The sequence below is a fragment of the Egretta garzetta genome, unplaced genomic scaffold (genome assembly GCF_000687185.1).
Source record: "Egretta garzetta isolate BGI_Z169 unplaced genomic scaffold, ASM68718v1 scaffold415, whole genome shotgun sequence".
Taxonomy (NCBI): domain Eukaryota; kingdom Metazoa; phylum Chordata; class Aves; order Pelecaniformes; family Ardeidae; genus Egretta; species Egretta garzetta.
In genome coordinates this window covers 2,172,581-2,194,239 of record NW_009259686.1, presented here as the reverse complement: position 1 = coordinate 2,194,239, position 21,659 = coordinate 2,172,581, and the positions used below count along the sequence as shown (strand labels likewise).

At 37.3% G+C, this 21,659-nt stretch overlaps 1 protein-coding gene across 1 annotated transcript in view; it reads right to left on the bottom strand.

Moving 5' to 3' along the window:
• Positions 1–1,119: 1,119 nt before the first annotated feature.
• TINAG (tubulointerstitial nephritis antigen) overlaps positions 1,120–21,659 on the bottom strand; it is a 47,360-nt gene continuing 26,820 nt past the window's right edge. The window contains exons 9-11 of the mRNA XM_009638779.2: positions 17,159–17,264; positions 2,308–2,353; positions 1,120–1,236 (exon numbers count right to left, since the gene is read on the bottom strand). Coding sequence (XP_009637074.1) covers positions 1,120–1,236; positions 2,308–2,353; positions 17,159–17,264 — 269 coding nt within the window. The remainder of the gene's footprint in view (positions 1,237–2,307; positions 2,354–17,158; positions 17,265–21,659) is intronic.

Below are 21,659 nucleotides of genomic sequence, written 5' to 3'. Positions count from 1 at the left end.
TTGCAATTAACTGTACTTTAATTAACACATAAGCAAAACAGTCCTCAATCCTGTCAAGATTTGTAGCAATGCTGACAGGAGGGGACGCATGCCGGTAGCTTTTTTCTTCCGACAGAAGCAGCTATGGGAGCATTAGGAGTGAAATGGGGCTCTGGGTGTCTCGCCTGCGCTAAAGACTGGCCACACTAAATTGCTGGCCAACACCAGGAACCGTGCCTGGACTACAGATATGTCAGTGGAAACAAACAACAGAATGTCTTTTCCATCTTTATCCACTGGAAACAGGCTTTTGGGAACAGTGGCACGTGCCTGTTCCCAGGTTAAGCAATGAGTAGGATGGCAAACAGTTCAGGAATTAGTCTAGTCCAGACTTAATTGAGGAGAAATTACATTTTCTTCTTTATTTTCCTTTAATCTAATTGAACAAATTATTAAAATTGTACATTTTAAATTGTGGTTGTGGGAATAGGAATATGCTGTTTCTCTGCAAGTAATGTTTGTACTACTTTAAATGCATAGACTTTGTGGGATCTACTAGTAAAAAATTAATTTCCTGGAAGAGATAATGATACATAGATACAACTTATCAAAGCTGGGGTAGGAAATAATTATTCTGTAACAGGATCAGAACTCCACTTACATTTCTCTGGAATTTTTTATCCAGTATGACCATGATCTGTCTGAGCCAATTCTGTGTGGAAGAGCACATGATATTTCTCAAGTGATTTGTGACCAGAGTATGTATTGTAAAGAGATTAACACTAACACTGTAATCCATTTATTTCAGGCACAGTCGAATCAACCATTAGTAATGCAACAAAACAGTGGTGAGATGTAAATAACAGAGGAGGGAACTTCCTGCTCTGTGAGACACCAGGTTTTTCAGTAGTCCTGGGTACAACTTGCTATTAGTAGAAAGGAGTGGTTGTACCAGGCGAGATCTCAGAGTGTTGTGATGGCTGTGGTGTGCTCAAGTCAGGAAGCCCTAATGAGCCATAATAGAAAGAAAGGTAATTTACAGAGAAGACATTTTTATTTCTCAAGAAAGTCTCAATATGTAACAGTGAAAAGGAGAGATGCATAAAGCAGAGCACGATACAGTACAATTAGAGTAGAAGACTATGGCTCTCCCAAAGTAGCTAAAATCAGCTTCTCAATATCACACTCATTTTGTCCACGTAGAATCCTAAAATAACCATTTTCTCCCCAAGATTTTCCCCAGGAATTTGCAGCAATCTAAAGAAAAACAAAGAGGAAAAAAATAAATTTTAATTTTAAAATATTATTTAAATATGCAAGGTGTAAAATGCACAATGAATCTTGTTAGTTTCCTTTTTAAGAAACTGAGTTTCTCAGTTTTGGTGCACTGGGAATCAGAATGCACCTTCTTCTGATTTCTAATCCTTTGTTCCTTTTTGTTTTGATCAAAAGTTCTGTTCCAAAACCAGGGTTAATAAAAACGGAATGTTATTTCTACAAGGCTGTTTGATAAATTGAAGCAGAAATCATTAGATAATTCAATTACTGTCTGGAGAAAGTGGTCATTGAAACAACAATGGTCAAAATTCCAATTACAACTAATCTGTTAAAGAGAGACCCAAGATATGAAAAAGCTGACTTCTAATAAATAAGGTTTTATTCAGGTGCCTATTGACATATTGAGCAATTTAGTTTCTAATGAAGTCAGTAGAAGTTTTGCCCTGGGTGTCAGTGAAACTACCTACCATAAGCCCTGCCACCAGCTATATGTAAACTCCAAATTACCTTCTGCTGAACACAGGGTTAATGAGGTGAGCTGTTAATCATCAAAGTGATAAAACCTGACTTACTCTAAATGGCTGAAAGACAATGTTTAATTATTTTTTCTGATAGCTGGATAGCATTTGCCAATGATGTTTAAATAGATAGATTGTCTTTTCCAAATGTTTTAACAAATAATATTGGTTACTTTTCTTGAGTATCATTCACAGGCATCAAAAAGAACTGAGTTCTGATGGGAAATCTGAATAACATTTGAGAATTTGAATAAGATTTTAAACACAAAAGGCAGTGTAGGAAAAAACACAGATATAGGTGGGAGATCGGATGAAACAGGCTTTGAAATTGAGGTAGATGATGCTATAGTTCAAGAGTCAGTATGATAAATGTTGTCAGAAAGGGAATAGAAATATGCAGGAGACTTTAAGGTGAAAGAAAAAAAATAGCTGCAGAGAGAGTGAATCAAAGGCAAGAAGTAGTTTTTAGATAATCTGTGTTGTAGAGATTTTTTTCTTCTGCCTCAAAACACAGTGCTAAAGATTCACTTACCCAGAACTTTTGTTTCTGTCCATTTTTGTCAGCTAATGCTCCCCACCTGTTACAAGAGATGGTACTAGTGAGACCTCTGATGCATATATTCACATTTTGTTGCTTTAAACAAGCAACCAGAAAATCTTGCCTTAGTTATCCTAATACCAGTATCAGAACAAAGCATGACTGATAGACATCTCTGTGTTTAAATAACAAACTCTAATGATGATGAAAATGAAGATAAGCACTCTGCTAGCCACAAGCCAAATTGCCATTAGGGACTAAAAAAACTTAATGCAAGTGTAGTTTTAGTTTGTCATTGCAAAAAAACTTATTTTCATTGACAGAATTGCTCCTCCAGTCAGCTTGCCAGCTGAACTGAACTGAACTGAACTGTGTAGGAGTATTGAAATTAATGTGAACATATTTCTTCAGTTCAGCTGAAGATCCCTAGGAATATTTTTGTTAAAGGTCTCATCCAAAACCTTTACAAAAATAGCTGGTGAGTTAGAACTGAAAATGTACCCAGCTTGTCTCAGACCAAATTAAATTGCTCATGACCTAATCTGTTTTATTGCACAGTGTGGGGGATGACCTGTAAACTTACTTAATGTTTCTTTGACATCTTTGAGGACATGCTAAATGCTGTGGTAATATCCACGAAACCACACAAGAGATTGTCCCCACCTGCCAGGTGATAGGACTTTCATAATTGTGTAGTTGTAGCTGAACCACACAGTGCTTTGAGTTGTTAAACCTCATTTTGTGTATGTACAGGGCAGAAGAAGTTCCAAGGCCATCGTCTGGTTGTAGTTCAATGAGCAAAAGCTGCACTGCACACCTTAGGTAGCTAGGTAGATATGGTATGTCTACTGATTGCTTGAAGAGCTCTGTCTTGTTCTGCATTTATACAATGAATGCTTGTTTAGTTACTATTCACAGGTCATAGAATCATAGAATCATCGAAATATAGAATCATAGAATCATAGATTGTAAAATAGTTTGGATTGGAAAGGATCTTTAAAGGTCATCTAGTCCACTTGCCCTACAATGAGCGGGGGTATCTTCAACTACATCAGGTTGCTCAGAGCCCCATCCAACCTGACCTTGAATGTTTCCAGGGATGGGGCATCTACCACCTCTCCGAGCAACATCTTCCAGAGTTTCACCACCCTCGCTGTAAAAAATTTCTTACATGAAAAAATTCCTTTCATGATGCTTGGGTGCCTATAAAAGGGCACAAATAAACAGAAAACCAAAGATATGAACTTTTACAGGTTTTTCTATGGTATAAAGTTAATCCTGGAATATACAGAATGCGATTGACAGGGTGTTTTGGTGTATAACTCACCAGCGCCATGCATTTGAGTTGTATTTGCAGTGCTCCATTCACTTTGAAAAGCAAGCAGGAAAAATATGATGAGAAATCCCACACTGTGAATGGGGAAATTAGGATATTTTTGTCATCATTGTGAAAAAATTTGAACAGCCACAGTGGCATCTGCTCTCCATGTTTAACAGTGAACCCTAATGTGTGTGGAATACCTGCACTTCCAGCCAAAGGAAAAAAAAAAGCAAGACAAATTGGTGACTAGCAGAGAGGTGAAGTCTGGATTACAGTTGCCAACACAAATTACAGCTACTGCTTATTAAATGCAAGGAATCATAAAGACAATGTTGGTTGTAATGACCATTGAATGTAGATGTCTTTAAAAAGGCCTCATGATTCTTTTTCTTTGAATTACCATGTGAAAGTTCAGGTTTAATAATCTTTGCCATTTTTTGCCAAATATATTTCAGATACAGTCTGTCATGATCATAAATTTAAAAAAGGATATAATAGGCTATCTGATTTCATATCAGATTCAGATTTACTTCTTTCCTTGTGACAATTTTACTAATAAAAAAATTACACCAGCTGCAGTGTGAAAGTCCAATATTTACATCAGTCTTAAAGACAAAAGAAAATTGCCTTGAATTTATATTCATGTATTCCTGCATTCAGTATTACACATTATCTCTCTCATGTGTTTGAGCAGGATGATGACCAGCTCCTGTAGACTCACATTTCTGTGATTAAATATTTTTCTAACATTTGTTATTTTCTTAAAAAAAAGTTAATCTCTAGTTTCATACACCGATAGGAATGTCTTGATTCTCAGAAATGTTTCTAAATGGAAGAAAATTTAGAAACCACAATGGAAAAAGATCCTTTTTTATCCTTGACTATAACATATCCATGAATTTAATTTCCAAGGTTTTGTTCCATCATAGTCAGATACAGAGGTACTTGACATATGCATTTTATCTTGCAGTTTAGAAAGAAGAGCTGCTTACTCAGTAATCCATGTCCATGGGCATTCATCCAAATACTCTATATTAAAATACATTAAAATAAAGTATACATGAGTGCAGCCAGAGGCTCAAGAAAAGTGACTAATCCCCTTTATTCAAGACCTGCCATTCTGCATCCGGAGCACTGTGCCCAGTTTTGGGCTTCCCCATACAGGAAAGACATGAACAGGCTGGAACAAGACCAGCAGGAGTCCACTGAGATGTTTGGGATCTGGGGCACATGATGTACAAGGGGACACTGAGGGAGATGGCTTTGTTCAGCCCTCAGGAGGGGTGGTTCAGGGGAGATCTATTTGTAGTCTTCTGCTTTACAAAGGGCAGGCACAGAGAAGATAGAGCAGACTCTCCTGATACATGCAATGGTCAGAAGATGACAGTCACAGTTCTAAGCAACTTGATCTAAGATGGCCCTGCCAACTCAGGGCACAAAGAGTTGGACCAAACAACTTCCACCCCCAGTTAGTCTACAGTTCTATGAATTATTAAATTTTGTATTGAACGTATAGATTTTCTGTAACAGTTAAATAACTAAGTATACTAATTGATTGTGATGGGGCAAGTGATTTTCCCAATTTTTTTTTTTAATGACTGAAGTCTAAAGATCAGATAATAAGGTTGATTTACTGTTTACTGATCAAAACCCATCTTGGGGTTAGTACCTGAGTCAGGAGCAGGACAGCCAGGAAAGGTGGAACGGAGTGTCATCTCCATAGATGCTGACCTTCACTGGCAGCAACTGTGGCATGAGGTCCTAGGCCTTTTTACCAAGCCTTTCCTAAAACTTGGCACAGTTTGTTCAGGTTTGTTCCAAAGACTGGCTTAGAGTCACCAAGTCTCATTTCTCCCAGGCTAACGCGCCTCTCTCAGTCTGAAAATGAGCTCAGCTGTGGTGGAAACAGCTGCTGTTTTGTGAACCACACTCTCTATATATTGTTCAATGATGCAGTGTTTATAGCCACATGCCAGCTTGATTTGACATCTTGCCTCTGGGAATGAATGTCAGCTCCATCAAGAGCATTTCTGGGGATTTCTTGGCTCATTCATACTAATATACCTTCTAAAGAGGAAGCAATTCTTTCAAAAACCTCCTAAGTGGAAAGTGTTTCTGCAGCAGTATCTTTAGGAAAGGAAGATGTATTTTCTAAAATAGATTTCTCAATTTTCTAAAACAGATTTCTCAGCATAAGTATTGTATTTGATCTTTGCAATTTCCCTTTTTCCCTTTTCCTGCCTCTAAAGTAATACTTCAGTAGTTTTCATGATTTCGGTCTTACTGATGGAATAAATTCATTCTGCATTGCATCCCTTAGTTGCACGTATCAAACATGCTATGACATCCAAGCACAGCTTCCACTTTAAGCTTAATTTAAGTTTAGATTCCCCAGAGAAAGCGAATCTCTAAATATCCTTTCTGTTGCTAAGCCAGGCACCTGAGGGTGAATTTTCTGAGTTATAAAGAAATACATGATATAAAAGAATAATATTAAATTCAGCTTGAATTTTAACTGCTGTTTTACTTGCTGCTCTAAGTACTACTCCTTGAAATATGAAAAAAGACTCACTGAGAGGGATTTGTTAAAATTATCAGATAATATTTAGTAATCTGAAAATAAATTCAGAAGAAATGTTAACCTTCTAAAACTCTTAAACATCCACCAGGCTCAATGGAAAGTGGATGGCATCTTATTTCAACAATTCAGAAAATAGTCTTGTTTCGATGGAGCTCACATACTGGAAGTTTTCCTTCACAGACGGGTCTCTGTACAATTATCTTCTCCTGAATCTGGGTAATCTTTGAGATTTGACTTCTTTATTTAATTCATATTTTAAAATAGATATTACTTGCAAAAGTTTATTCATTAATAAATTAAAAAGGAGCCCTCATGGAAGACACTATGGGAGTAAAAAGTAACCTGGTATATTATTGATAGCAACTGTGGTAAGTGATAGCATTCCAGGTCATTTTCCCTGGAGATCAGCAGCTCAGAGAAGGTGTCAACTGGTCCCTTAAAATCTTCAAAAGCAAAATAAAAAAGAAAAAATAATTTAGTAACTAGAAGTATATTCCTGAAGGAGCTAAATAGGCCACGGGTGTTTAAAAGTGAAACCCATACCACCCACTTCTGTTTCAGAGAAGTAAAAGATCTGTACAGGTTATTAAAGACACCAGTAGTAAAAGGATATTAGTAATCAACGCAAATTTTTGCTTTGGGTAGACTGTGGAAAAATAGAATACATAATAGTCCCTTTACACTATTGTCAAAAACATAGTTGATACAGTGTACTACTGTTTTACTGGTATCTTCTGAGATTTAAGCAGAACATTGGCATTTTTATCCTTAATGTAAATGTTAATGTCAGAACTGTGGGATTTAGTTCAAGATTAAGATATCTAAATGTATGTGTCCCACAGTAGCAGAGCATATTGGGATCCATTCACTTGCCTAAATTCAGGTGTCTAGGGCTATTTGAGATGCCTTAGGGTGTCTGAGGCATCCACAAGTTTCTGGCAGACATGACAGAGGACCTATGAAACGTCCACGTCCTTTTGGAGACACAGCCAGGTGGGAAGCTCTTTGCATTTCTGGTAGCACCAAATATTTGGGGGGGGGGACGACTGAGGGGGGACATCTAATGGATCTACAAGCAGTTGTAGCTGAGTTGCTCTGCAGGCTCCACTGACTTTGTTGTCTGGATCACCATCTCTGTGGTGAGAATTTGGATATCTAGCACATCGCATCTGTCTGAATCTCCATTTGAATCCTGACATAATTAATTGCCTACTGAAGCATGACATGAGCAAAGGGGAAGACTGGAAATTACTAGGAAACAGTGAATAAAGTGTTAGAATGGGAATCAGCAGACAATAGAATGTCAGCAGACAATCAGCTTCCAGAACTCCACAACTGTAACACATGATTTCAGAATAAGTGATGAGGAGAATTAAGACATTACAGACTGAAGGACTTGGATTCCATCCATCTTAAACCATCATAAAACCAAAGAATTTTGAGGAGAGGGTAAAATTATCATAATAAAAATGGAAATTACAGTTCTGATACATATCAGTTTTTCACAATGTAGCACAAAATCATAGATGCTATAGTTTGGTTGAAAAAAATAAAATCAGGAATGTATTGTGCTAAAAATGTTGTTAAACTAATCCAGGACACATTTTATGTTCCCTCATGGCTTGGAGCAAGAGCTGATTTAGGGACCAACAGATTGGAAAGGAAAATGATACTTCAGTTAATTTTCCCTGTAAAACAGCTGTGCCTTCGAGTCTTAATCATGGAACAGAACCCCTTTGTGCTGGGCATTGTAAGTGAAAATGATTTAGTAGAAGAGCAAATCCTGTTGCCATTATCTGCTTTCAGAAAGTAATCTTTAAAGAAAAGAAATAGGCATCTATTCACGAATCAGAGAGGTATCAATATTTTGACTGTAAGTTGAAATCAATGGGAATTAAATGATTGTCACTACTCCATAAAAAGCTATGATGCTTTCAGAGTTGTTAGCTGATATAATTTCTTCAATGCAATCAATATTGCATCTCCTCATACAGGTCTTTTTTCTTTCTCTGACAGTTCTTGTTCCTGAGAGCCTGTAGTTCATGTATCCAGTGTAGCCATTACCGATTTTTTTCTAAACTAGACCTATCCAAACTACATGTTCCTAACTAATGGCATCCCAACCTTGTTGAAGGTAATCAGAGATTTCCAGTGTCTCCAGGGAAGCCAAGGCCTTGGAAGGTAATAGATGTGATAGGGAGCAGCAAATTAGACATGGAGTCTGCTTTAGGTATGTTAACATTAGAAAGAAAACCAAAGAAGCTGGGATTAAAAATAGGCAAGATCATGCATGTTTTGAGTAAAGAATTATACAGTGTATGGCTGGAGCACTACACTAAATCTGATAAGTCACTGCTAGGAATAAAAAGAGCAACAGTATTTGTGTGACAAATTGAGAAAAGAATAAGTCAAAATATATACACGCTAACAACCTAGGTGTGTGTACGGCTCAAACGCCAAACAGAAAGAGAAAATTAAGTGTCATATATTACTCCATAGGTAGAATAGGGGGAAGAAGTCCAGGAAAGAAAACATCAAGAAAAAATATCCCAACAATGAAGTAATTTAACTCCTGGTGGAATTAGTTCCCAAGTGGAAATGACAGAGACTTAAAAGTGAGTTGACACATTCCTGGACAACATTCATTAGAGAACAATATTACATTTTCTGATAGATAACCAAAATAATCTAATAGCACTTTTTTGTCTCTTGCTTTTGTGATTATTCCAGCTTGATATTTACTCCAAATGAATGACATTTCAAAAGCAAACAGGTGATGGACCTCATTACTCACAGAGACAGGGAATCTATTAGGGTTATTTTTACAAAGCTTTAGACCACTATTGTGTGGAGTTTGGTATTTTTGGGAAAAGCTTTCCACCTTGTCCACTCCAAAATTTCCATTTTTATTAAGAAGAAAAAGAAGAGTTTTTAAGGACTCATTAAGGGGAAGGTCTGCCTATCAATTACCAAAAAATACTTTAAAAAGGGAGTTTTCCTCTGTCTGACAAAAATATTCTGTAAGAAATACGCCACTTAGCTTTTACAGAAAGAAACCATCATGATCTTCAATCAAAAATAACCTTGAATAAGAAGAAGTAATTTCACCAAACTGCATTCCGTCCCCTTCAGGAGAAAAAATAAGCAACATATTCCCATTTATTCAAGGGAAAACAGCTCCAACTGACTCTATAAAGAGAATTCTGTCCCTCTTTTGGATAAAAGGATGAGTACTTGTGTGTTTTCATAAAAGGATTTTCATAATTTTGTGTCCAGTTTTATATAGTAGGGGCACCTTAGATGTCCTTTTCAGGAATAACTTCCCCTTGGTACTCCCTCTGTAAGAACAGGCCCCGAATGCACAACACTGCCTGACAGTTAAAAAACTAGAATATGGAGACTGTTTCAGTATTCATCCACAAAATGGAAATTAGTTTTGTTAGAACATTTCCTAGCTTCTTTTTCAAGAAACTGTATCACTACAAGAAGGTGGACTTCATAAGAGAAGTATAAAGAAAATTTTCAGAAAAAAACATAGGGGTTGATAATTAAATATCATTGAATAGAACAATAAAAAAGCTATGAATACAACCTAATGCAACAAAAAGGGTTATCAGCAATGGCTTCAAAACAGAGGTGTTTTATAGGAGAACAGAAACTAGATTCTACATTGTACTTTGTAGGTAAAATGTTGTTAACAACAAAACCAGCAAAGGCACCTGAAGAATGTGCTAAATAATACTGTACAAACTGACTTCTTAAGACTGAAGTTGTCAACTAAAAAGAAATAAGGCCTTAAGAGTAAAGAATGACAGGTCTCAGACTTCAAGCTATTAATTCCTGCAGATCTGTCAATGTTAGTGGAAGTCAGTGTTTTGCGTTAACCGAGGAGTTAAACTGTTAACTGAATACCAGTGTTCTAGAGATCAGCATTCTCCATCGTCTTTCTAACTTTTGCCACTCAACAATTTATATCTAGAACAGACTCTTCTCACATACTGACAGTCCCCATCTACCAATCAAAAATACACAAACAGCAAAATACAATTTTAAATCCCTCCTGCATTTTTTTTTTTTTTAACCACTTGAACTCACAGTTGCAGTTTCCAAGTTACACAGTTTGTAGGTTGAATGTTGGATTCACTGACATCACTGACAAAACCCCCGGATTTGCTGGAATAAGGCTAAGATTTGTTTCTGTTTTTTTTAATTTGTTTGTTTGTTTGCAATGGCTCCTTCCCTGTCTTTCTCGAGTGGGGTGCACTGAAGATAAGATTGTGTCACATCCTATCTTCACAGACAGAAGCAATGATATTTTTAAAAAAACAGCATACATAGAGGGCATATAAAGGAAATGTATGTATTCTGTTTTCAAGGTTATGGTCTTTACTCATATTTTGCTTTGTCAGTTCTTTCCCAATTTTCTTGTTTTTTCAAATATTTTCATTTCTGTTAACTTCTTCATTCACATGGATCTTCAGGTCAGATAAGACAACTAGAAAACCTTATATAACCTCCAATATAACCACAGCATAAACTCAGAGCAGAATATTTCTGTTGGAAGGGACCTACAGCAATCATCTAGTCCAACTGCCTGACCAATTCATGGCTGACCAAGTTAAAGCATGTTGTTAAGGGCATTGTCCAAATGCCTCTTAAACACTGACAGGCTTGGGGCATCGACTACATCTCCAGGAAGCCTGTTCCAGAGTTTGACCACCTTCTCAGTAAAGAAATACTTCTTCATGTCCAATCTAAACCTCCCCTGGCGCAACTCTGAACCATTCCCATGCAACCTTCTGGATCCCAGGGAGAAGAGCTCAGCACCTCCCTCTCCACTTCCCCTCCTCAGGAAGCCATAGAGAGCAATGAGGTCACCCCTCAGACTCTTTTTCTCCAAACTAGACAAACCCAAAGTCCTCAGCCCAGGACATGCCTTCCAGCCCTTTCACCAGCTCCATTGCCCTCACCTGCAAGTCCGGAACTGCACACAGTGTTCAAGATGAGGCCACACCACCGCTGAATACAGCAGGAAAATCACCTCTTTTGAGCAGCTGGTTATACTGTGTCTGATGCACCCCAGGGTGTGGCTCGCCCTCTTGGCTGCCAGGGCACATAAACCATGGGATTTCCACCGCTGTATATTTAATGAAATATTTCTGACCCTTTCCATCTCTGAAAAAAAATGCTGGTGATAAAACAAGACTTTGTGAAGTCCAAATTAATACAATTCAAGTTCAGGAAGCTGAGGCATCTGGGCTAGGAAAAGAACCACTCTCTAACATCAAGAGAGAGATACGTCCCGAAGATAATTCATCCCACCTAAGTGCTGACCACAATCAGTACCAACCAATTACACTCACTCGTCTCTCTAATACTGTTTTCAACATGGGCATTGCGAATTTACTGTCAACACACCAGCCAAACAATTGATGAAATCTCTTGGGCAAAAATACTGTCTTCCCATAGTATATGTATGCACAGCAACAGCATACAAAGATTACTTCGTCCCTCTCATCTTGACCTGGTTTATTTTAATACCAAAGTTCTGCTTTTGTAAAAGGCTCACAGTACACACTCCTTCTCCAGTCAAAAAGAGAGTGCGACAGAAATACATGTGGTCTAAAACTTTTCATCTCACTTTCTTCCCTGGACTTGGTCGTATAACTGTCATATTGCCACCAGAAAAAAAGGTATAACTTTTGCAGGTTATGCCCTATTCTTAGAGCTGTAACACAAAATCCTAGTACCTTTCAAAGACTAGGATTTTCAACCACACAAATAAACAAAAGTTTAGCTCTTAATCTTTTATTAATAAGGAGAAGGTTAGGGTTACTGACTAGGGTTCTCTGCGAGAAAAAACTTCTTAGAAAATGGTTGCTGGAATTTGAAACTATGGTTTTGCCTGGACGTCTCAGCATGTGAGATGAGTCAAATTATCAGTGAGTCAATAGTTAAATCATTCCCACAAATCTACCATAATGAATTATATGGGAGACAGTCTCATGGATTTAACTGCATGAATCATCAGACACTACGTATCTTTTCCCCGTGATCTTCTAATGTATTTCTCTTTGCTATAAAATATTTTTGGGTGTTGCTGATTAATTTTTAAACTATAACACCTGATGTTGATTGTCTGAAAATAATAGGGTTTTTTACCTCCATGAAAGAAAAATGGAACTCAGCCTAGGGTTTCTTTAGTCAGGAAGAAAATAATTTGCATCATGACTTCTGGCGATTTAAGATGGTGCTTATTTGTTGTTATTCTGAGTCTAAGCTCGAGACAAGTGAAGAGGAAAATGAAGAGAAAAACAGTGTCTTCAAAGCCAAAACCTGAGATATCATTAACAATAGTCACTGGTATATTTTTTAAGCCTTTGGACTTTGCACAGATGAGTCACTTAATTGTGTATTAAATCTTAAGAGTGCTGTTGCTCTGTCTGGCTATCCCCTCAACACTAAAACACAAGTTTTTGCCTCACGTGTCAATTTTACCTCCGTTAGTACTGCTTTTTGTGTTAAGAAACATTCAACCAATGTTTTTTCAGGGCATCGATGTTTCAATGCCATTTAATCTGCTGCACTATTGAATTTAAAGCTTCCAGTGAATCATTGATAAGAATAGAGGGGAAATGTGTTTCCAGTTAATGTACATCTCTCAATGTCCTCTTATGAAAGTCCTTTGTCATTCTGAGCACCTTCCAAACATCTGAAAATCTATCTTGTTCGTGAAACAGTATCTAAGGCTTTTAATAAAATTATTCTTGTCCCCTCCAAGCCTTAAGGTGACAGTCCATAGATTTGTTTGTAGCCAAAGACTTGGGCTTTTGGGGCCTTTGTGAATTTTTTAGTGCCGGGGGATCAGCAGATACAGCTTTTTGAAGGTATGGATCAGGTATTGTAGCTCGGCACTGATGCTGAATTGATGCAGAGGAAAGAGCCTGAGAGATTTGTCTGAACAGGCTGCAGACATTAGTGATGGATACTTTATTTCACTATGCCTAACTTTAAAAAGAGGCGTATTTGAACTAGAACCACAGCTATTTAAGTCAATGTACTTCTTCTGTGCTGTACAGACTTTGGCATCTTTACACCATCAACAAATCTTCCTTGTGTTTTCTTTTCCTATGGACACTACATTCCTCTTCTGTCATTTTTTCCTAGGTGGAACTAAGAAAGCCAGAGGAGTAGAAGGAAAAGAAGATTAAAAAAAAGATGCATCCATTTTACAGAAATCTGCCATAGAATAGACTTGACAGGTTTGTTCAGCAACTCTATCTTAAAAATATAGATCTGAGAGATAAATCTGTTACCAAGTTCATCTTTGATGTGAATTCAACCTACTTTTATTATTAAGACATCTTGAGATAAATATGACAGTCTCACATATAATTTTTCAGTCATTAGATTTCTTAAAATAACAGAATGCAGCTGAAAAAGTGAAAATTACCAAACTTTGACCAATTTGTCTTCCTCAGTCCCACTCACCATTTACAGTTTCGTTGTGCCTTTTTAGCCTGTTTTCATTCTGGTGTTATTGAGTTGCAATTGTATGTGTATATACACACAGATCCATGTATATGTGTGTGTGTACATATACACAAACATATACATATGCAAGACATTCTGAGATACTATCTTACTATAAATATTATGTACCAGTCATACGGTCATTTTGTTTTTAAGTTACTTTATGATGCCATTACAAGTGGGATTCCTCTAGTCTAACCTAGGTATTTTAATGTTAGGTCATGTAAGTCTAATGTTACTCCACAGGTTCTTTTATAGTCAGCAAAGAGAAATAAGACCCAACAGAACAGTTCACCTCACCTTAAGATAGATACCTAGAATAGAGCAGATGAAAAGCCATGGAGGATAAAGGGAACCATGGCTGCCTAGCAGAGACATAGGAATCTAACTTTTACATGCCAAACTCAGTCCCAGTCTCCCTTACTCACTTTTTCTGCTTACCTCCCCATCTCTGGAATACAGACACAGAAACTGCTTGAGAGAGAAACACTACTCTCTGTAAATGCCAGTGGGGTCAGACCATCCTGCCTTCAGATTGCTGAAAGCCCTATTTCTCTTGTCCATAGAGACCGTGATCAAACCTAAATGGTCTTCTACCTGCAATGCCTTCTGCCTGACTGTTCCACATTTTCCTCTCCTGCTTCCATGCTGTCCTGTCTTTTCCCATTCTCTCCCTGAGCCTGAGGTCACACAGTCCCAGACTGGAGATAGACTTACAGTCCTATCACACTTGATTTTATAAATAAGAAGCTTACAAATGACAGAAATTAACTGGCAATTTCAAGTTGCAGAACAAGGGAAGCCAGTCAATGCATTTACTATCCTTATGAACCAATGATCAATTGCGCAGTTTACATGTGCATTTCTGGTTTTGTACAAATAGCTCTTGCAAGCCTCACCAAAATTTATTTCCATTTTATAATTCCATCACCTTATATGTTGTACAATTCATGTGCAGTTTAATGCATTCTCAAAAATGTTTCTGAGAGATTAGAAATATCAGTTGAATATGTTCATTCATTATTATGGCTGCCTTTTACAAGTATTGAATCTCTTTTACAGAAGGGTTATAAATAAAAAATCAGACTACAATAAACATCAATCCCCACAAAATTGCTTCTTTTACCCTATGTGTCATCATGTCTCCGCTCCTTTTTCTCTCTCTAGGGATGATTTCAGCTAAGCAGAATGCAAATAATCATTGACATTTTTATTTGAAGTCCAACTTTAATGAGATTCTCATGAGTTTTTTATTTAAGCCAAGGATTATCTTTTGCTCAAAAAAACCCTACCCAAGCTATATGTGAGTGGCAAAGAACTTATACCCAGGCCACATATTTTACATCAAAATTAATTCAAACTAATGAATGATATGAAAAAGTGATAGATTAATCCTGAAGACATAAAGATCTATACAAAAGAGTGTTTTAGACTTAACGGTGCAGAGTCACATTTTATGACTGGATTTATCATTGCTAGAAACTCAAGTACACCTAGCCTTGGGCTCAAACAGCCTCCGAGCTGCCAAAGTTGAATTCAGTTTTTACAGTTAAACACTTCTGCAAATATTTTTATATGGCATGATCTCTGAGGTCAGAACATTTATGCATTAGACAAGGAAAGAATGGATAATTCTTTGTATTGCTGGATCCATTGGATACTTCAACAATGTTCAATGAAATTTAGTAAGGAAATGCGTTTAATTTCCCACATATTAAACACCGAACTAGGCTGAGGTTTCTTAAATATCATTGTCTTCAGTTTTCTTCTTTTTCTTCCCATGTCCTTCTTCAGTACATCAGATCCCTTGGCTTTCCTCCTACTCAGTGTTTTGCACTGACTGTTCAACACAGTCCTCTGCAGGGAGCTGCCAGTCTCAGTCAAGGCGATCAGTGTTTTGCTCATGAGAGGCTCCTTGCCTAAGGGCTGCTATCTTTTCCTTGCACTTATCACTTCCCATTTACATCAGCATCCACTTCAGCACATTAATAGCCCTCTTCCTCTCCCCCTCCTCAGCCATCACTTTGTCCCCCCGTGCCATTCTGGCTTAATCACTCAGCTCAGGCGGTTTTTCAGCATATTTTGGGGGCAGAAGGTCTGAGGGAATAGCTGTCATCACCTTACGCTTGCACCAAGCATGCTTCATAGCCCTCCCAACACCTGCACTCACAGCCTTACAGCAGCTCATTCCTGAATTGGTTTCTCATGGCCCTTCAGATGTACCTTAAATACCTACACATAAACCGATACATACCGGCTGTCCTTCATAAACATCTTTTCCTAATTCAGTCCTCCATTTTTTCACTCTAAATTCCAGTTTTTCTCTTTCATTGCTTTACAACATTCACTATAAGCATACTTCAGGAGCTTTTCCTCTATGGTCTGAGTCAATATTTTTTTGCAAGTGTATAGGGTCAAGGATGACCTTGCATAAGCCTGCTGCTTCTCTTTACTGCTGTGCCACTGTCAGGCACACACTTGTAATTCACAGACAGCAGTTTCCACAACCATAGGCATTTCCATGTCCTTTACAAGGATATCTTCATTAAGATCACAAACACAAACTGCATTTTATTTTGCAACTTTGTTTTCTTGAAATATATGTTGAAGATACTCTCAGCAATAGCCCTAGCACAGGCCTGAATCATCATTTATTTGATATTCTAGATCACCTATAAAATATTTGTTTGAAACTCGCCGGTCATTTCTCTGTGTAACTACTTACTTGGTGATTTAATAAATTCCTCCTAGTATATTCCCTCCATGTCAAAGAATAAAGCCCTGTGGTGTGTTCTGTAATTCGAGTGTATGTGTTACGAGACACTTATCATCTTAATATAGTGGCACTGGTCTACATTTGATGGGAAATCCACTAGTGTATTATACACGCTCTTCTGCAGCAGTTTCAGTCTTCAGTGTGTATTTCTTGTGCATCTTAAATAAAATCTGCAGCATCCCAGCAGCAGCTGATTTCTGTTTGGGGCATAGAGAGCCCAGACTGCTGTGCCAGTAAGCTGTGCTTGTTAATTGGGAGGCTACTGGCAATTTTTGTTTCCATTTGCATTCTGCTTTGTGGCATGTTTGGAGGAAATTGTGCCAGTTTTTTTCAGCACCTGCTGTGTACCTGGAATATTTGTGAATACTCAGCAAAAAATTTTCTTCTATAAACCAGTATATTTGAAGTTTTTGAGCAAATGTTAGAGTAGACTGAAAGATGAGGGGTCTATACCTCTCTCCAATGCCCTCTAGAATTCTCAGATAGGCAAAAATGAAACAACAACAATCTTGCTTCGGGAGCTAACTATGGTCCACCTCTGACAGTGAAACCTCTGGGTTCCAAACTGGTCATTGACATTTTACCAGGTTCATGACTGGCAGAGGAAAGGGGTAAAAGAATACGCTTTACTTACCCAAGGAGTTTGACTGAATGAGTTTTCCATTTAGATCCTGCTTTCTGGGAGTGTCTGTAGATTCCCTCTTTGTAAAGGAAAAAATCTTCATACACTTTCATTATAGCTGAAAGGCAATAGGAAAATTCAGCACAGTCAGCAAATATTGCTTCTATTCTTATTTGCTCCTTGCATTTTACCAGTGAGATTTTTGTTGTGTGTTGGACTGCATAAATGCACTTTCTAATTACACTAAATTCACTAATTGCTCAGAAGTTCCCTGCTGTGAATGAACCTAGGGAAATATTCCAACAGAGTTCTCTCAAAGGTCTCCTGGCAAGTTAATTGGGTTTCCCCTGCCATGGAAACTCCCTGTCATGGACTTCTTCCAATACAATAGGAAGAAATATTGCCTCGCGTAGGCTTACATAAGTTTTCTAAATTCCAGTGAAATCCAATTCAATAAAACAAATCTCCTCAAGGTTCATGTATAAAATCCTCTGTTCTGACAAGCATCTGCATATTCAAGAAAAGTATCTAACATTCAAGAAAAAATATCAACGTATAACCTGTGAAATATGGTGGAGTGATATGTATGCCTTTTTCTGAAACTCAGATAAGAGTTCATTATGTACACAGCAATCTCCTTATGGAAAACTAGATTGTCTGTGTGCATGCTCATCCTGACTTTCAGCTAAAAGCATAGAAAAAAAACCCCTTTGTGTCCATAAAAATGTAAGACCAAAGAGCTGATGAACTGGAATTTTTGTGCAAGAGAGTGAAGACTAGAATTTTTATTTTATGTCTATTCATTATTTCCTAGGAATATCAGTCACTTGCTTTTTAAGAAAAATATTTTGAGTTTCTTTGCCACATTTGTTCTTCTACCTTAGTACCATTTGCTATATGGTGGGCTACCAGATCCAGAGAAATTAAAATATTTTCCAGATCTACATTACCTTTAGATTCCAGTGAATCAGAAACATTAAATACAAGCTTAACTCCAACTTACTTTTGGCTTATGATTTTAACAGTCCTAGACTGCCACACAGCTTGGAACATGAGAATTAGTGAAACCCAGTTTCCTAAAGTCTTGCACCTTGGGAGTCCCATAAAGTACAAGTTTCAGTGACCATTTTTATGTGGTTGGAGCATTTATAACATATCTGTCTGGTATAGATCTTCGGTATCCAGTAAGGTGAGCTCATGCTGCAGTTTTTTCTGTCTGGCACACTTTCAAATTTCTTTTTCCTACCTGCATATTTTCATAAACTTAATTAACTCTCTTTACAACCTCTTGGCCTCTATAATACTTGGCTGAAAACAGAAAACATTCAGAAATTTTAGGGGATGAAAGAGAACAGCTCAAAACATGGTCAAATGAGCCCATTTGCCCAGGAAACCTGGCTAAAAATATACTTTGCTAATGAGGTCATTCACATTAAAAATGTATGCCGATAGCAATACACAGGGAATGATGCTACCTAGGTGGCAAGTCTGGGGGAAAGCTATATCAGTTAAACTGGAAAAAAAGTTACATGCTTTTAATGAATAATGTTACAGCTTCTGCCGAGCTTCCTGCAGAAGCCAACATATTGACAGAAACCAACATTCTTGGTTTCTAGCTGCCAGCTCAGGACTCCATTAGAGCTCTCTGCAAAGGTTTCTCCCCCTTCCCTCTGCCCCCAGGCTCACCACTGTATAGAGCTAGGAGTTAACTCCTGCGGATGTCCTTGTACCGCTATGTAAAATGCCAGGTGTTGAGGTTTCTGAGCTGCAGAGGAGCCTTGGAGGGAGAGCTTTAAAGTGGTAAAAGGAACAGAAAGGGGGAAGAATGAGTCCCGCTGGCCTTAGTCCAGGTGAGGGCGTCAGAGGAGAAGTGAAGGGGATGAGTAATTCAAAAAATTACTGGAGAGGCTTCCCTGGAACTTGTTTTGATACCTTGGCCAAAGGGAGACAAAGAAATAGGGGTAAGTGCAAGGACTGCAAAATTTATTTCTCTCACAGGAGTTCTGAGGTTAGAAGATTTCGTCTATTGCCAGGCTGGGACAGGAGAAAGAAGTTTCATTTCTAAATCACATTGTTCTTTGAAATCAAGGTCCCTATGTTCAGTTTCAGAAAACAATTTATAAGCAACTCTAAATCAAACACATGTTCTTGGCTCTGTGAAGAAACTTCATACCTAAATTATTTCCACTGAAATGAAAAAGAAAATTTTGAAGTGTGTTCCCAGAATAATTTTAGTCTACATGAGAGAATTTTATCCATGATTACGTATTATATCTACACTTATTGTCTGTGTATATATGTGCATATATTTGTGTATCTGTGTCAATATATATACTTATATGTATGTATATCTATATGTATAAACCCTGCAATCAGGAGCTATATAATGGTACAGTCTTTGGAGTTAAGTGGGCTGGGTACATGAAGTGTAGGGTGGACAGAAAGATGATTAGTCAAAATCAAGCACTGAGATATTTTTATTTATTCAGTGACTTTGTCCTGATATGGACGGTGACTTGGAGGTGATGAGATGATCACAGTCCACCAGCCAGGTTTGTTCCCTCCCACGTAGAAGAGACTTTGCATTTTCCAAAATGAATGGATTAATTATTAATGAATCAGAAGAGGTAGCATTTTTCATAAGGTTGACTGTAGCTTAGGCATGAGCTACCTCAGTCGTGCTGAGCTGTCAGATGTATGCATATAAATGTAGCAGATTTTAAGATTCATTCCACTATGGATTCCACTCTGCATAAAATTCTTAAAGAATTTGTGTTTCTAAGACATACGAAGATGCAAAACTAAATGTAGTTGCTACAAAAGGAACTGAAGTATTGCACTATACATGAATGTAACCTAATTAAATACACCTTTTTTCCAAGATCATGATAGCTGAAATTATAACTTTCTTAGGGTCAAACTTTGATGGACTGGCAACAATGCGTTAGCTTTTCTTTTGATTGAGACTGGCTGATGTTACAAAAAGGATTATTTTTCTATGTCAGCACTATAACTATAAGTATTTCCTAAAGTCCATTAAAAAAAAAAAATATGAGCAGGCAATATTAGATTGTCCATTTGAATGTTTTCAAAGCATTAATAAAACTTCACTATGTTTATTTGAAAATGGATTTTTTAAAAAACAAGTTTTTCATCATTTGCACCAGAAAGTGCTAATTGCTCAGTTCCTGTACTATATAAAACAACAATGTATGTCAAAGAGAAATTGTCATTCAGACTTGAAAGCTGCATAACAGAAAGTTTTCAATTATGTTCCTACATCTACTGTTCCACAACTGTTAAAAAATATTTTTTTTTCTTAACTTTGTATATGCCCAAAAATCCAAGTACATTCATCATCAAGCAGAATGACTTTCTACATCATGATCTCGAAGGGATCTTGAATGTTTTCCAGCTATTAAAGATTACTTAGAAGATTAGATAAGATTGACCATAAGCACTTTGCAAGTTCTTGAGGAATGACAAGTGAATGAATAATGGACAAATTTCTTTCAGTAGCTGAAGATCATTTGCAGGATGTTTTGAAAAAAAAGTTTGATATGGTTTTAGTATTAGAATTACACCCTGATTGCATTTGTAGTACAGGAAGATAGAAGAGAGAATCAGTAACAAATTATTGGGTCATAACTGTGACTCATTAAAAATCTCATTATAATAAAAAGAAAAAATGGAAAGTGATTTCACTCAGTGATATACACTCTTGGTTATATACTCTTCCTTAGATCTTAATTTTTCCACATACAGCATTACTTTAACCTGATACAGACATTTTCTCTGAAAAAGCATTGACATTTCAAAAAACTGTATGAATTATTGAGTGGCTAAAACCTCACAAATGGCTGAATATAGATTATTTTCTGTGGAAGATTTAGTACTGACAGATTAATTCAGCAAACTGTGTATACATGGACTACGAATGCCATATTAGTGAGAGGTCTGAAATTTATCTTGAGGATCCTAATTTTTTCATTTTCTTAAAACCAGTGGAAATTGCTGTGTTCACTTCTAGATCAAATGCAGCATGGGAAAGAATATTTTCCTTGGGCAAACAAACTTGGGCAGAACAAAAAAGATTGATAATATCGATCCTGTTAAATCTGACCTTCAGATTAATTTCAACTGCCCACATAAAGAGTTTTAAGAAGTAATTTCAACTCCAGGATGCACTGAAATGAATTACATCTAATAATCAAGACTATTTCAATAATAAATTGGAGGTTATAATTCATTATATAATTGAGGGCAGTAGAAATGTAGAAGTTCCCTGAAGGAAAAACCTTTGGTTTTGCATCAGCCATCCATCCAAGTGGGGTGGACATCTCACACGATGACCTTTCCCCATCACCCCAAATCCCACATTCCTCAACCTCTCCAGTTACACTGGCCTGGGGTGTGAGCAGGAACCTGCATTTTCAGGCACCATCCATTACTGCAAATGGGCGGTATCAGGCTAAATAACTCTCTTGCAGTCCCTCACTCCCTGCCAAAGTTT